The 17,500-nt window shown below is 36.8% G+C and overlaps 1 protein-coding gene across 1 annotated transcript in view; it reads right to left on the reverse strand.

Annotated features, from left to right (window-relative positions):
* The window catches only part of LOC106881077 (intraflagellar transport protein 80 homolog), a 297,928-nt gene that overhangs the window by 118,661 nt on the left and 161,767 nt on the right, over nucleotides 1-17,500 (reverse strand). The window contains exon 14 of the mRNA XM_089337528.1: nucleotides 12,159-12,306. Within this exon, the coding sequence (XP_089193654.1) occupies nucleotides 12,159-12,306 (148 nt within the window). The remainder of the gene's footprint in view (nucleotides 1-12,158; nucleotides 12,307-17,500) is intronic.

The following is a 17,500-nucleotide window of genomic DNA, read 5'->3' on the forward strand; positions in this document are numbered from 1 at the left end:
CAAGAATAAGGGCAGAGAATCGTCAATTAATAATAGAATTAATAATTAACAATTTTGCCAAGTAGTTCAGTATGAAAAAAACCTTTATCGGTAAAACTATTTATCATCATAAATATACAGGGATTAGCAATTGAGTTGCTTCTCCAACATACTGAAAATTTCTAAATTTTCAGTATGTTGGAGAAGCAACTCAATTGCTAATCCCTGTATATTTATGATGATATATATATATATATGTAAGTACAGTTATTCCAGCAATCCACTTGGGAATGTTAGTTCATGTCTCCTATTTGGATGGGAATACATGAGGTTACATGAATCTATGCAGGGTTTCAAAATAAATATACAGATCATGGGAGGAAACTTATAAGATTACCTTGTTGTGTGTGTGTGTGAGTGTATGTGAATGTGTGAGTGTGTAGTTAACATATTATATATGTAGGTTCACATACAGTACTCCAAGTTTCCCAACAAGCCTTGGGTATGAAGCTATTAGCAAACAATACACACGACATTAGTCATAGGCATTGTGTGAAGCTGCTGAAGAATAAAACCAATACTAACCAAAACAACTACTGAATTATTTAACCATCAGAAGAGAAGAACTCAATTGTAAGATACACATACAGACAAAAAAAACAAAAACATCATAATGTAACATTTGTAAACTATGTCAAAGTATATTTTAGCGGCAATATTATCTGATACAGAACTTAATATGCTGCATAGCATGGAGTGGATAGATATGTTCACAGACATGAATAAGCTGGCCTGAGGTGAAACTCTGACTAGACTCTCAAATTTTAAAATAATAAATGCACACAGATACACACACGCACATGCGTTTATCGACACAGACATCTGTGTATAAATGCGGCTTTCTTCCATACATGTTCGTACACATACAAACATGTATATATATTTAATGGGTGTATATTTGTTAGCGATACAACTTTTTGTTAAGATAAGCAGAGAAAGTTTCCCCGTTGAGAAAATGTTTTATTATGTTTATCAAACAGTATTCTCTAAAACTGAAACACCTTTAGTATAAGAATTACACCTCTATTACTTCGTTATGTCTTTTATGTGTGTGTGTCTGTGTATGTATGTATTATATACATGTACATACATGTATACATATATACATATACACAAAGAGAGAAATATCTGCAAAAACTGTTACATATAAATAAATATGATTATATATACACGCGCACATACATTTAGTATAATTTGTATAATATACATTCTAGATCATATACACTAACATATGTACATATGCATATCTGTAGATATACATATATATATGTGTTTGTGTGTGTGTGTGTGTGTGTGTGTGTATATATATATATATATGTATATATATATATATATATATACGTATATATATATATATATATACATATATATATATATATATATATACATATATATATATATATATATATACATATATATATATATATATATATATATATATATATATATATATATATATATATACGTATATATGTATAGATAAACATATATTAGCATATATTATACACATATGCATTTATATATATGTGTGTGTATATATATATATAGTCTCATGTACATTTACTCAAGATATAGTTATATCCATTAAACTGTGTGTGTATGTGTGTATATATATATTTATATATATTTATGCACACATGTACACAGACATGGTAAGCACACACATACAAGTACACGAATACACATGCATGCAAAAACATCTGCAGGAATGAACATCCACTTAATATGTACACTTCAATAAGCAAAGATGCAGAAAACATGTAAAATAACCAACACAACCCTCCTTATTATTGCAGATAATATTCAACCAACCAAACTGACAGAAAAGAATAAAATTACATGTCAGCATCGCGCCACTTCACTTCCAACACCGGCAGTACCACAACGATGCCAACAGCACCATGATGATGCCATCTGCACTATGGTAATGCCACAAGCACCATGACAACAGCACTAGCTTTATGATAACACTTTCACACCGTGCTGATTTCACCAGCACCATGACGGTGCCACCAAAACCATGGTGACACTATGAGCACTATGACAGCATCACCAACCTTATGACAAGACCACCGACACTACAACAACACTGTCAGCGTCATGACAACATCACCAGTGCTGCATTGACTCTACCAGCATTGGGACAACACTACAAGTGGCACACTTAGACCAACAGCAAAATGTTGGGTACTCCAGCACCACAGTGACACCACCATCACTATGACAACACCAACAGTGCCACGACAGTACTAGCAGTACTGCACCCACACCACCAGCACAGCACAACCAGTGGCACAGTGACACAAGCAACATGGTGGTGGTGGTGGTAGGTTAGGGTGGTTTGATGATAATGACAATGGTAATGATGATGGTGGTGGCAGTGGTAGTTGTGGTCATAGTGGTGGTGGTGGTGGTGGTGGTTGTGTCGGGTAAGGGTGGTCTCCTGATGATAATGCTATGATGATAATGATGTTGCTGTTGTAGTAGTTGTCGTTGTTGTTGTAATTGGTGGTGGTGGTGGTGGTGCCAGGTAAAAATAGTTTGAAGATAATAATGACATATCGATGATGATGATGATGGTGACAACGATGATGATCACAGCGATGATGATGATGATGTCAGTGTTGTGAGTGGTGGTGGTCATAAGGGGGCTGGTTTTGTGGCACTGATGGCAGGATGGATCAATCGATAGATGATATAAGCAATGGTGTTAGGGGTTAATTATGAGGCGGCGGGGCCAAAAGATTTTTGTCTGCAGTGAAGAAGGCAAAGTCAAATGGAACTACTACTACCACTACTACCACTACAACTACTACCAGCACCAGCACCTCCACAACGACTGCCACCACCAATACTACTGCTGCTGTTGTTTCGGTAATGGTCTTGGCGCTGATAGCGACGATTGTGCTAATTCTGTGTGAGAAGAACCATGAATTAAAGAAATTTTAAAATTTAAAAAAAAACTACAAAACAAGGAATATCCAAATGAAACCATGGAATCGAGGCAAATGTGAGCCACTGGAAGAAGAAAAGAATGGGGAGATGGAACATTTTTCAACTAATAATAATAGTAATAATAATAATGATGATGATGATACTAGTAATGATAATGGGTATAATAATAATAATAGTAGTAGTAATAATAATAATAATAGTAATAATAATAATAATAATAATAGTAATAGTAATAATAATAATAATAATAATAATAATAATAGTGGTACAAAATAATAAGCCAGTTACTGGATCAGTTGACAAGCATAAAATTGGAAGAAAAATATTTTTAGGAAAATAAAGATATAAAAAAGATAAATAAATAGATAATGACAAGCTTGAAATAACAATATAAAGAAATAAAAGTTTATATTTCAAGATATCGGGAACAGAAGATATGAAACGAAACAGCAATAAAAATAAATGGGAGTTGGGTGGTGACGGATGGCAGTGGGGAGCAGAAGATAGGAGGAGAAACATTTCGATGAAGTTCAATAAGAGTAAATATTGATAGCGCGTTATATTATTATATACACTTCTTAGTTTAGTAAAAATTGTAATGGTGTTAATTCTGACATAAATTTGCTGGTGCACAAGCACATGCTGAAATGCATGAATATGCAGAAACAGATGCAGAAATACACACACATATGCACATATGCACATTCAGTCAAAGATAAAGACATGTAAGAAGGAATTCATTGATAATCCTCTTGATTCTTTGTACGCAGTGTTCTCTGAAATTTTCCGCAGTTGCACGCTCTTTTCACTCTTGCACAATTACCTGCCTTCCCACCAGCTTGGCTCTTCTATCCCTGTTGTTTCTCACATGTTCACCTTGTACCGTTACCTCACATCTATTTCTCTCTGTTTGGGGAAATCATGTGTTCACTTCTTCAGCAAGACACTTTACTCCTCTCCCTCTATCATGCTTTCACATCCCTCAGAAGTATCTCCTGCTCAGTCAAGGTGGAGGGGGGGGGTCTTGTCTGGTGAGTACTTGGTGACGTCACCAGTGCCCAGTACTGGTGCCATGCAAGACAGCCCCCAATTCATTCTGTGAAATGGTTGGCATAAAGAAGGGCATCCAGCCATAGAAACCAATGCTAAAGGAGACACTGGAGCTCGGTGCAACACTCTGGTTCATCAGTTTCTGTTGAACCATCCAACCTATGCCAGCAAGGAAAAAAAAGGATGTTAAATGAGGGGGGGAATAGGAGAAGGAAGAAGGTGAGAAGGAGGTAGACAAGGAGGGGTGGAGGAAGAAGGGACAGAAAGGGAAAGGAAGACTATGAGGACGAGGAGGAGGAGGTGGGATGACCATTTACAAATATACAGTACCAAGGGTGAGTCGAAAAGTAATGCCATTTTGTTTAGGACAGGTATATTTACCAACACAGGAACATGTATCATACATCAAAATGAAGCTGGTCCTCTGTGGATCACATCCCTACTTCTCAGCATAATCACTGTTTCTCTCAACAGCAATGTTCCATCTTCGAATGAGAGCATGTATCTCTGCCCCGTAAAATTCTGTTGACTGTTCTTTGAGCCACTTCTTCACGACAGTTTTCACTTCCTCGTCACTGGAATAATGTTTGCCTCTCAAACCCTCTTTCGTGGCGCCAAAGAGATAATAGTCTGAAGGCGCTAAATCTGATGACAAGGAAGTGTAAACTGTCATGAAGAAGTGGTTCAAAGAACAGTCAACAGAATTTTACGGGGCAGGGATACATGCTCTCATTCAAAGGTGGAACATTGCTATTGAGAGAAAAGGTGTCTAAGTTGAGAAGTAGGGATGTGATCCACAGAGGACCAGCTTCATTTTGATGTATGATACATGTTCCTGTGTTGGTAATTATACCTGTCCTAAACAAAATGGCATTACTTATTGACTCACCCTTGTATAATACAAAAGATTTGCCTATGGTGCCACACAGTGGGACTGACCCTGATACCACGTAGTTAGGAAGCAAATTTCTTAACCACCCAGCCCACATCTGTGCCTACCAATATGGTAAAATAATCTAAGATGGAATGACATTCTTTTAAGTTTCAGAAACATCCCAGCATGGAGATAGAAGAGAAAAAAAAAAAAAATTAAAAAAAAAACAAATTAAAAAAAAACAAATTAAAAAAAAAAAGCAAAGTTCCATAGCAGAAAGGGAAACTATCCGAAGATGATGCAATGTACAGCAGCATAATCTGGAATGGTAAAAAAAAAATTTTCTTGTAGCAGCATGTAAAAAAAAAAAAAAAAAAAAAAAAAAAAAAAATGCAACAGAATTGCTTTTTTGATAATAGAATTGCTCAGACATTCACAAATGATGCTGTAAAAGATTTGTCTTAATTCCAATGTAGGAACCAGCCACATAATACCATATAATAATAACACAACAGCATTGTTATCAATACCGATAAACAATTAATAATTTAATAGCCATTTCCACTTACGCAGCCAACACAGTGTTGGTGTCTACCAATAGTGCAGGTCACATTTCATATTTTACATGGTTATTTTTTTTTAAGATAATAGAATGCTGAAGAAGACTAATATTTGTAATGTAACCAAAGTTATTAATTTGGTTTGAAAGACGCTAAAAGCCTGTTTCCATTATCCACCCCCCGCATCAGTATAATCAACTAACCCCCTAACCCCTTACCCTCGAAATTGTTGGCCTTGTGCCGAAATTAGAAGCCATTATCTTTATGGCCATCGTCCTCAGCCTCACCGTTATTAAGCAACAGCGTTAGATGAGTGTGTGTGTGTTTGTGAGTCTGCAAGACAACACCTCTTTAATAAGCGATTAAATTAAGGAAGCAAATTTAAAAAGAAATTAAATATTCTATGTCTGACAGAGTTTATGTATACATGCATGAATGTGTGTGTGTGTGTGTGTGTGTGTGTGTGTGTATCTGTAGATATATACATACAGTGTGCATGTGTGTATATATATATATATATATATATATATATATATATATATAGGCGTAGGAGTGGCTGTGTGGTAAGTAGCTTGCTTACCAACCACATGGTTCCAGGTTCAGTCCCACTGCGTGGCACCTTGGGCAAGTGTCTTCTACTATAGCCTCGGGCTGACCAAAGCCTTGTGAGTGGATTTGGTAGACGCAAACTGAAAGAAGCCCATCATGTGTGTGTGTGTGTGTGTGTGTGTGTGTGCGTGTGCGATACCTCCACCATTGCTAGATACTGACGCTGGTGTGTTTACGTCTCCGCAAATTAGTGGTTCAGCAAAAGAGACCGATACAATAAGTACTAGGCTTAGAAAGAATAAATCCTGGGCTCGATTTGCTCGACTGAAGGTGGTGCTCCAGCATGGCCGCAGTCAAATGACTGAAGTAAAAGTGTAAATGAATAAAAGAAATATATATGTATATACATACACACATCTGTGCGCATCTGTTATGTGCCAACAAAACTATTAGAACACACACATTGCAACATTACAACTATAGAAGAAGGAAATGGAGGAGGAGGAAGATGGGAGAAAAGGGGGAAGAAGAATAAGTGGAACAGAAAGAAAGAAAGATAGAGAGATAGATAGATAGATAGACAGATAGATAGATAGAAAGAAAGAAGCAGAATTCAACACAATGTACGGAGCGGTTAAGTCGATACGCACTAAGTACTATAGTTGACCAACAACAGAAGCAGCTCATTAATTCCATACCTCGGGCCGAATATGAAATAGGTGTTAAGCTTCAATAATTATCTGACCTGTTGTGATGCTGACCGTTGAAGGAGAAAGCAGGCCGCAAGTGGAATGAAAGATGATAACAGTCTCAAACAAAAAGCTTAGACAGACAATTTATGAATTACTTTCGAACCAAGCAAATTCTTTGGTTTTTATGACGGGTCAACTGATGCAGGTCACACAAACTATTTCTGTCATTATTTTGGCATATTTCCTAACAAGGTTTCTGTTTTCCTGCCCTTCGTTCCAATACCATGCTAACGTATCCATATCCAGTATCAGAGGGTTTCTGAAGCTGTTGAAATATAACACAGAAGTGTCACTGGCACCATTTACCATATCAACAATGTAGAGGTGTCTGCAGCAGAAACATAGAACATCTCAATTTTCTTATTTACAAACTTTCAGCTCTGTTTTTTTTTTGTTTTTTTATTTTTGTATTCTTTGTAGTATTGTATTTTTGGTGTTTCTTTTATTTATCATTCTTCACCACCATTTATGATTCCGTATGCCATCGTCGTCGTCGTCGTCCTCCTCCTCTTCATCATCATCATCATCCCCACCACCACCAGTACTGCCAGCATCATCATCAATATCTTCATCACCTTCATCTGACGTCTGTTTCCCATGTTGGCATGGGTTGGACAGTTTGACAGGAACTGACAAACTGCAGAGCTGCATCAGGCCTCAATGTCTACTCTGACATTTTGGCATGGTTTTTAGGGCTGGATGCCCTTCCTAATGCCAACCACTTCACAGTGCATACTGGGAGCTTTTTACATGGCACCAGCATTGCCAAGGTCTGTTTGGCATGGTTTTTATGGCTGGATGCCCTTCCTAATTTTACATCTTCTATTTATTTACCTTTTCCATTTGTCTCAGTCACTGAAATGTGGTCATACAAAAGTGAAGCCAAAGTGTTGACAATAGGATCAAAGCTAAATCACAGATTAAACTCACTTGGGGATTATCCATGGTATTACCATCAAAATGAAAGAAAGAATTAGAAACTTTAAAATGTAACCAATGCAATTTTGTGATTGCCCCAACTCCAAGTGGACCCTGTTTAACAAAACAGATGAGACTGCATTTTGTTTTATAGTACAAACTAACTACTGTACCCCTTTTGTTACCATATTTTTTTTTAATACCCTGGCTTTCTTTCGTTTAATTTTGAAAACAACGAAGAAATTAGTAAAATAATTTTGTCTTTATTAACCCCTTAGTGTTCAGATTAATCTGCCGAATGTAATGCTTATGCACTCACATTGTTTTGAATTAATCATAGTTTTGGCATCTTGGTGGGGTAATTGCTTATTTTTAGAATGACATTGTAAGCTAGGTTTGAGAGGCTTGATCAGGCTAGTTTGAACATAAAACAGGGAGAATATTTGAGCCAGATATGACCTGTTTGAATGCTAAGGGGTTAAGCTGGGATTTGGAACATAAATCAACACTGAATTTTCATAGAAAGTTTTTAAACTGAGATCACTTTAACCTTTTTGTTACCACCTCTGGCTGAAACTGGCTCTGGCTCTGTAGTACAAATGTCTTGTTTTCATAAGTTTTGAATTAAAATCTTCCACCAAACCTTAGTCGCAATTTATGTTCCTAACACTAGCTTAAAGATAACCAAGTAATTTTACTAAATTCTTTGTTATATTTAAAATTAATTGAAAGAAACACAGAACATCTCTACAGAAATATGGTAACGAAAGGGTTAAAATATAAAATAGAGAAACAATTCTTAACCCTTTCAATACAAATACAACAATATCTGGTTTCAACACACGATTTCATGTCAAGAATCTTGCAAAACACGCACAGGTTTCTTTCAGTCACCATCAATGAAATCCACTTGCAAGGATTTGGTCGGCCTGGGATTAAGGTAGAAGATACTTTCCCAAGGTGCCTTGCAGCGGAACTGATATTATTTGCTTTTTTGTTTTTGCACAGCTCAATGTATCCTTCCACATCACCATTAATAGAATGAATGGTAAGGCAGGATTTGAGGAACAACCAGCCGTTTCTACTAACAAAGCAAGCGACTGCTTAGTGGCTTTCTCATTGTCTTGTAAGCAACGAAAGAAAGAAATGGTAGCAGTGCTGTTACCTAGTTCTGCCGCTCACTAAGAGGTCACAGCTAGCTATTTCGTGTCTCACATTTAGAACTCATCAATTTTCAACTAAGAAAAACACAGATAAGTTTTACACTTTATAAGTATCTTAACACGCTAGGTGAATGTCTAGAAACATAAAGCCCAGTGTGGGAATCGATTAAATAAATTTAATCATGACAACAACACAAAAAGCTGATATAAAAATATATTCTCGTGTCTAATAAGAAATCTCAAGTTCAAAATAGCTCTCCATAGTCAAAATATTACTTTATGTAATATCAATGAGACCAAAAGTCTTAAAACTAATTTGCTTTGCCATTATTCTTTGACATTGTTTTTCGTGAAGCTATCAATCTCACACAGATTATCACAACGCTGACATCATGTTTTTGGAGAGATTTATTTCAATATAATTAAGAGCTATGGACCTCAAATGTCATCATAAACAATACAGCCAATTTATACAACAGTCTCACATACGTGGATACGCAGATACACCCCCCCTCCGCCACACACACACACACACATATATATATATAAAGATATCTCTCTCTACATCAATAGATGTCTATGATATGTCCTGATACTTGTAACTATATATAATTATGTACAAACATACACATAAAGATATAACTGCAGACTAACAAATATCTACATACACATACACAGATATATACATACATACATACATACATACATACATACACACACACATATATATATTTACATATTTGAAAATGATACACACACACACACACACACACACAAATACACCTCTCAGTAGCACAAATAAACATACTTTCATATGTGTGTGTGTGTGTGTTCTGCTGGTATATGAAATTATGTATGTCTCTCAGCGAACATTAAATCATGACTTCCTGTGTCTGTCTAACATATTTGTGTGTGTGTGTGCGTGTGTGTGGGGGTTTTGGCTTCATACTTTAGAAAATAAAATATTTCCAAACAAAAGAAGTATATACTGAGACACAGTTATATATGTATGTGTGTATGTATGTGTGCATGTATATATGTATGTGCATATGTATGTATGTGTATATAGATATGCATGCATGTATGTATGTATGTATGCATGCATGTGTGTATTATATGTGTATGTACATACGTACATGTGTGTATATGTATGTATGTGTTGTGGGTGGATTATTGTAGGTATATAAGCATGTATGCATGTGAGTATGTATGCATGTATGTGCGTGTATGTGTGTATGTATGTGTGCATGTATGTGTGCATGCATATGTAGGGGTGTGTGTGTGTGTATGTATGTGTGTACATAGGTGTGTATGTATGTGTGTATGTATGTATGTGTGTATGTAGGTATGTATGCATATATGTATGCATGCATGCATTTATGTATGTATGTATGTGTGTATGTATGTATGTCATTATTCAGTTTATTTCAAGATTTCTTGCCAATAGAGAAAGAATCGGTTTGCTAACCTAGATCCAATGTTCCTTCATTGGAATTTCAACATCAACAACAGGGTATGTATGTATGTATACGTGCAGATTTATATGTTTTATGTATGTATTCTCATGCATATAGTTGCATATCTAGACATGCTCATACATATTTAAATGATAAACTTCTGGAAAGTTTTACACATTTTTACAGTTCCAGTGATGGATTGGATCTGTAGTCTTCGAACTAGCTTTCTCCTGTCTTAATCATCACCATTATTCACCAAACATTACAATTTCCACAAATGTATTAATTGTTGCTTTAAATTACAGCCAATAAACTCATAACTCGTTAGCAGCACAGACCAAATACACTAACAGAATTGCTAGCTCTCTCTCCAAACTCACATATTCCATAAACACATCTGCAGGAATTATCGTGTGTCATCTTATTAAATTATTATCAAACTTTCTAACATCATACATCACCACTTCTTTTAGAGTTTGCAGGTATGACATGTCATAAAGAATTGTTCTCAGACACTTTGCAACATCTCCAAATATTTCATGCAACCATTAGACCCCAGGTGCTGGCATGGCTGTGTGATTAAGAAGCTTGTTTTACAACCACAGGTCCAATCTCACTACATGGCACCTCGAGACCTTGAGCAAGTGTCTTCTAATATAGCCCCATAATGACCAATGCCTCGTGGGTAAATTTAGCAGATGGAAACTGTGAGGAAGTCAGTCATATATATATAGGTTCAATCCCACTGCATGGTACCTTGAGACCTTGAGCAAGTGTCTTCTACTATAGCTCCATAATGACCAATGCCTTGTGGGTAAATTTAGCAAATGGAAACTGTGAGGAAGTCAGTCATATATATATATATATATAGGTTCAATCCCACTGCATGGTACCTTGAGAAAGCGTCTTCTATTATAGCCCTATGTTGACCAATGGCTTGTGAGTAACTTTAGTAGATGGAAACTGTGTGGAAGCTTGTCATATATATATAAGGGTCTATAAAGGTCTTTGACTATTGTTTCTAGCAATATAGGTGCTACCCTACACCCTCAGCCACTGTTATTGAGAATTGAATTTTTCCTTTTTGTCTTTATGTTGCCTCTAGCTTCCTTCCTTATGTTATATATATATATATATAATGTACTGTTCTATGATAGCTAAGATTAGTAACAGAGTATCTAATCTTTTTATTTACACTATTTACATTTGACGGCAATTTGTCCTCATCTTGTTTGTTAACACAACGTTTCGGCTGATATACCCTCCAGCCTTCATCAGGTGTCTTGGGGAAATTTCGAACCTGGGTTCTCATTCCTAAGGTATTTTTTCAATGTTATTATTATTATTATTAATTATTATTATTATTATTATTATTACTATTTTTTTTATTTTATTTTATTTTTTTATATATAGTTTCAGCTTAGAGCTGCGGCTATGCTGATGCACCATCATTAAAACGTCAACTGCCGAGAGGCAGAATCGAACCTTGTCAAGCAAGGTTTTACGTTGCTATGTCTCTGTGTCTATACCCACAAGACCACTGAGGTAGTAGCTAATAATAATAATAATAATAATTATTATTATTATTATTATTATTATTATACCCGCAAGACCACTGAGGCAGTAGCTAATAATGATAATAATAATAATAATTATTATTATTATTATTATTATTATTATTATTATTCAGGTCATTGCCTGGAATCAAACTCTTGGAGTCAGTAGTTTGGCTGAACCCTTCAAAGCAGTGCCCCAGCATGGCCACAGTCGAATGACTGACACAAATAAGAAGTAAAAAAAAAAAAAAAAGGAAAGCAAAGTATAACAACTTGTGAAATTACCTGGTGTCCTTCTCTTCGGTGACTTCTGGCAGGAGATCTTTGTCGACGTAGATGGCATTAGGGTAGTAGTATATGAGGAAGCGGTCGTCTGAGAGAGTGGCCAGCATGTTGCAAGAGTCGTTCCATGACAGCGACTGAACCATTGAGCCTGGAAGAGAGAAGAATTATAATGTCTCAGAAGTCAACGACCATTACAGAATTATCAAAGAAAATAAACGCCAGGTGGTGTTGATATAAATTGGTGTATGAGGTCACCTTTGACATTTGAAGACAAAGAAGGAGGAAGAGAGAGAGATAAGAAAGAAAAGAAAAACCAAAGGTGGGGGTAAATCAGTAGAAGATGGAGTAGGAGGGGGGGCCATGGGCCACATACCCCGGAACAAATGGTGAGCTCAGCCATACCTTGTGGTTGACCGCAGTGGCATTGCCTTAGAGAAGGGCCAGTGCCGTTTGCTGCAGCAGCCGCTGTATTTTGCAGGGGCTCATTTTTTTTTGACAGGCTGCCGTTGACCCTGTTTCACAGAGGAAGCCAGTAGTATGGGGTCCCAGAATACCTGACGTCTTGATGGCGACCCTGGTACAAACTGACAGCAGCCACCTTTAGTCGAACAAATCGACCCCAGGACTTATTCTTTTGTAAGCCTAGTACTTATTTTGTTGGTCTCTTTTGCTGAACTGCTAAGTTACAGAGATATAAACACACCAATATCGGTTGTGAAGCGATGGCATAGACATGCAAACATATACATACATACATATATATATATATATATATATATATATATATATATACAACGGGATTCTTTCAGTTTCCATCTACCAAATCCACTCACAAGATTTAGGTCGGCCCGAGGCTATAGTAGAAGACACTTTATTTGGTTGAACTCATGAACTCCTCTGGAACAAAAAAAAAACCCTCACTTCCAAAAAACAGGTCAGGGTTGGCAACAGGAAGTGCATCCAGCTGTAAAAACCCTACAACAAAACACACTTCCATCTAATTCATGCTAACAAGTTTTCCACACTAACATCACAAACAAAAAGCATTTAAACTGATTCGATCATAATTTCTAATAAACATAACATATGCCGTGTCATCATTTTCTCAGTAAATTTACAGTGAAGATGAAAAAGAATACTAATTTTAACAGAGAAGATGAAGACAATAACACATCCTTGTCTTGTTATAATTATTTTTCTACATATAATTATTATTCTCCAGGCTAATCACTCAAATAACCATCATTAATTAGTAAAGTAGAAATGAAATGCTGTTCAAATATTAATCAATAGCAAATATTTAAAGTAACCTGTTTATTATAGATGAGGTCAAATGCAAACAAAACTGATTAAGTTTTAACAGATAGACAAATCGATACACATATATACACACACAAATCAATACACATATATACACACATTTCTTCCTCTCTCTCTCATATATATATATATATATATATATATCATCGTTTTAACATCCACTTTCCCATGCTTGGCTGGATCAGATGGAATTTAACCCTTTCAATACCAACCTGGTTGAAACTGCTTAATGATAACGAAGTTATTTTACTAAATTCTTCGTTATAGTTAAAATTAATTGAAAGAAACACAGAGCCTCTCAACAGAAATATGGTAACAAAAGAGTTAAGGGAGATCTTCTATGGCAGGATGCTTCTACTGTCACTAACCTTCATTGGATCATTGGATTACCGGTCTGGGAATCGAAACCGCGATTCTCTGACCATGAGTCCGCTGCCCTAACCACTGGGCCATTGCACCTCCACACATGTATATATACACATGCATATATAAATATGGGTCAGCATGTAGCATGAATGGATTATCACCATTCTCACTTTCTTCTTTTCCCTTTTAATTTAATTTTATTTACTTATCCACTCTGATTAAGTTCCGTGATTCAAATGGCTACAATTAATTACTTACAATGATAACAATTATGATTATTATTATTATTATTGTGGTGGTGGTTAAGCCTTGGAATCATGCTAACAGAAACAGCTGTTAATTGGGATACTGTCTTTTTGTAATTAATTAATAAATGATAATTGATGTAAATCAATTGTTATTCATCAATTTTATCTCTATTTTTTGCTTTCCTTGAATATTGATAAACTTAGGTTTATTCTTATCATTGCCTATCATTTATGAGCTTTAATACCAATGCTCATCATTAAATATAGGTAATACACCAATGGATTCATTGGACACAAGTAATCCTGGGACGGTTGTTATAACCTCTAACTTAACTTACCTATGTTTCATTTTACTGGAAAGTAATACATTTTTATTTGTATTGCAATATTTTATTTTTCATTGAAAACTTTTTCACTGCTCTCGTTCTGTTAACGGCAAAGTATTCAGGTGAGTATACTGGCATCGATGTAGCAATATTTGAAATATTGTCTAGGCAAATGCAGCTGATGAAGACTGATCAAATTTACGTTGACAAAGGTATTTGAAGAGTCAGAAACCGGTCCTGCATTATCCGATTCTGGGTTGTCCATTTATCGAATGTAAAAAGTGCCGGTGCCAACACCATGTGAAAGCACCCGGTACACTCTGTAAGTTGATTGGCATTAGGAAGGGCATCCAGTCATAGAACCATGCCAAAACAGACAAATGGGACCTGGACAGCCCTTGAGCTGGCCAATACCTATCAAACTGTCCAATCCATGCCAGCATGGAGAACAAACTATTCATCATCATCATCATCATCATCATTTAACGTCCGCTTTCCATGCTAGCATGGGTTGGACGATTTGACTGAGGACTGGTGAAACCGGATGGCAACACCAGGCTCCAGTCTGATTTGGCAGAGTTTCTACAGCTGGATGCCCTTCCTAACGCCAACCACTCAGAGAGTGTAGTGGGTGCTTTTACGTGTCACCCGCACGAAAACGGCCACGCTCGAAATGGTGTCTTTTATGTGCCACCCGCACAAGCCAGTCCAGGGGCACTGGCAACGATCTCGCTCGAAAATCCTACAGGAGCCAGTCAGGCGGTACTGGCAACGGCCACGCTCAAAATGGTGCATCTCATGTGCCACCCGCACAAGAACCAGTCCAGGGGCACTGGCAACGATCTTACTTGGCTTGCCGGGTCTTCTCACGCACAGCCCATTTCCAAAGGTCTCGGTCCGTAGTCATCGCCTCGGTGAGGCCCAATGTACGAAGGTCTTGCCTCACCACCTCAGCCCAGGTCTTCCTGGGCCTACCTCTTCCACGGGTTCCCTCAACTGTTAGGGTGTGGCACTTTTTCACGCAGCTATCCTCCTCCATTCTCACCACATGTCCATACCAGCGCAATCGTCTCTCTTGCACGCCACAACTGATGCTTCTAATGTTCAGCTTTTCTCTCAAGATACTTACACTCTGACGGGTATTCACATTGACATTACACATCCAACGGAGCATACTGGCTTCATTCCTTGCGAGCTTACGTATGTCCTCAGCAGTTACAGCCCATGTTTCACTGCCATGTAGCATGGTTGTTCGGTAGGCATAATTCGCCCTTGCTTTTCAATTTCAGTATTAAAACTATGCATAATACAGCTGTAGTACACATGCTGCGTACATTCGTACAACAATGTTTTCTTTATGTATTATAAAGGCAGAAGTAATTCTGCCTTCAAATTAGTCCTGTGCCTGTGTTTCGCTTATTTCTTTACGTGTTTTACTATATAAACGTCACCAACTGCCTACCCTGAGTAATTACTGACAGTATGTGCCAGACATATGTGCATATTTGTGAATGTATATATACGTCTGTATATGTGTCGATTTTCAATCTTATTTTCAACAAAGGATAATGAAAGCTTTTAATTTAGACCAGTCTTTAGGCATTTAATTAGTTGAAATGAACAGAGGGATTAACATTTTCCCAAACAAAGTCCAGCAATCTGTATTCTTAGAATCATTGTGAATCTGTCTGATGTGATTCTCTTTCTAATTCAGTTTCTTTTCCCCTTTAAACACTAACACCTCAGTATGGAATTAAATGTTTCTTATCTAATGACTTATTTCAATAGAATAACTCCTCGACATTCTTTAACCCCTTGGCATTCAGATCACTCCGTCAAAAGTATTGTTTATTTATTCAAATCGTTTTCAATCAATCATGCATTGTTGGGTAGCTTCAAGATTTCAATGATGAGATCGTTTATATTAACAATGACATTGTAGGGTAGGTGTTACAGGCTGAATCTGGTCAGTTTCAACATTAAAACTGGTCGGAGATGGTCAGTTTAAATACTAAAGAGTCAATGTGTTTTATTGCAGTGATTCTGCTTTTGCTCATGGTTCCGGGTTCAGTCCCACTGTGTGGCACCTTAAGCAAGTGTCTTCTACCATGGTCTTGTGCCAAACAAAGCATTGCGAGTGGATTTGAAAGATGGAAACTGAAAGAAACCCATCGCATATATATATGTGTGTGTGTGTGTATATATATATATATATATATATATATATAGAACAAATAATAAATGAGTATATGCATATATACGTACAGGTATGTGCATACCTACATCTACCTGTATATATAGGTGCATATCTGGGTACAGGACATTGCAAACAAAACGTAAACAAGAAAATAATAATAACTAGAGTACAGAAAACACACAAGCCACATAGAGAACATTTTCCTTCATCAGCTACCCCCATTTTAACACCGGCGTTTCGAAGAGTTGGGCAGGATGCATCATTAAAACGGCTCTTCCCATGGACCGCAAATTAAATTTGTATACACAAATTAAACCCATGCCATGGAGGAATATAGTGGCGGATAAAAAACAAGACAGGAAAACAAACGGAAAAGGCTATGCGGCCAGACGTGAAAAATTATGTGTATATGAACACTGTGAGGCACGAACTGAAAGTAGGAACAAAGTAAGTTCACGTGTTTGCTCGGCAATAGCCAAGGAAGAAAAGGATTAGTGACCAGAAGCATGTGACCAGGTAGGGGTAAAGAAGAGAGAGAGAGAGTGGTAGAGGGAGAAACAAAGGGAGGAAGTAGAATAGGTGAGCAACGAGAGGAAGAGAGGAATATAGTAGTAACAGAAGGAAGAACGAGAGGGGTAAAGAGAGATACATAGTAGTAACAGAGGAAGAACGAGAGGGGGAAAAAGTGATAGAGAAAGAGATAGAGTCACGTCAGAAAATATAAAGTTGAAAAAACTACTTACAACAGGGATGACGCAGGTGTTCGATCATGTAAAACAAATAATAAATGAGTATATGCATATATACGTACAGGTATGTGCATACCTACGTCTACCTGTATACATAGGTGCATATCTGGGTACAGGGGAAAAAAATCAAGGTAGA

The sequence above is a fragment of the Octopus bimaculoides genome, chromosome 19, assembly GCF_046866305.1.
Source record: "Octopus bimaculoides isolate indiv1 chromosome 19, ASM4686630v1, whole genome shotgun sequence".
Taxonomy (NCBI): domain Eukaryota; kingdom Metazoa; phylum Mollusca; class Cephalopoda; order Octopoda; family Octopodidae; genus Octopus; species Octopus bimaculoides.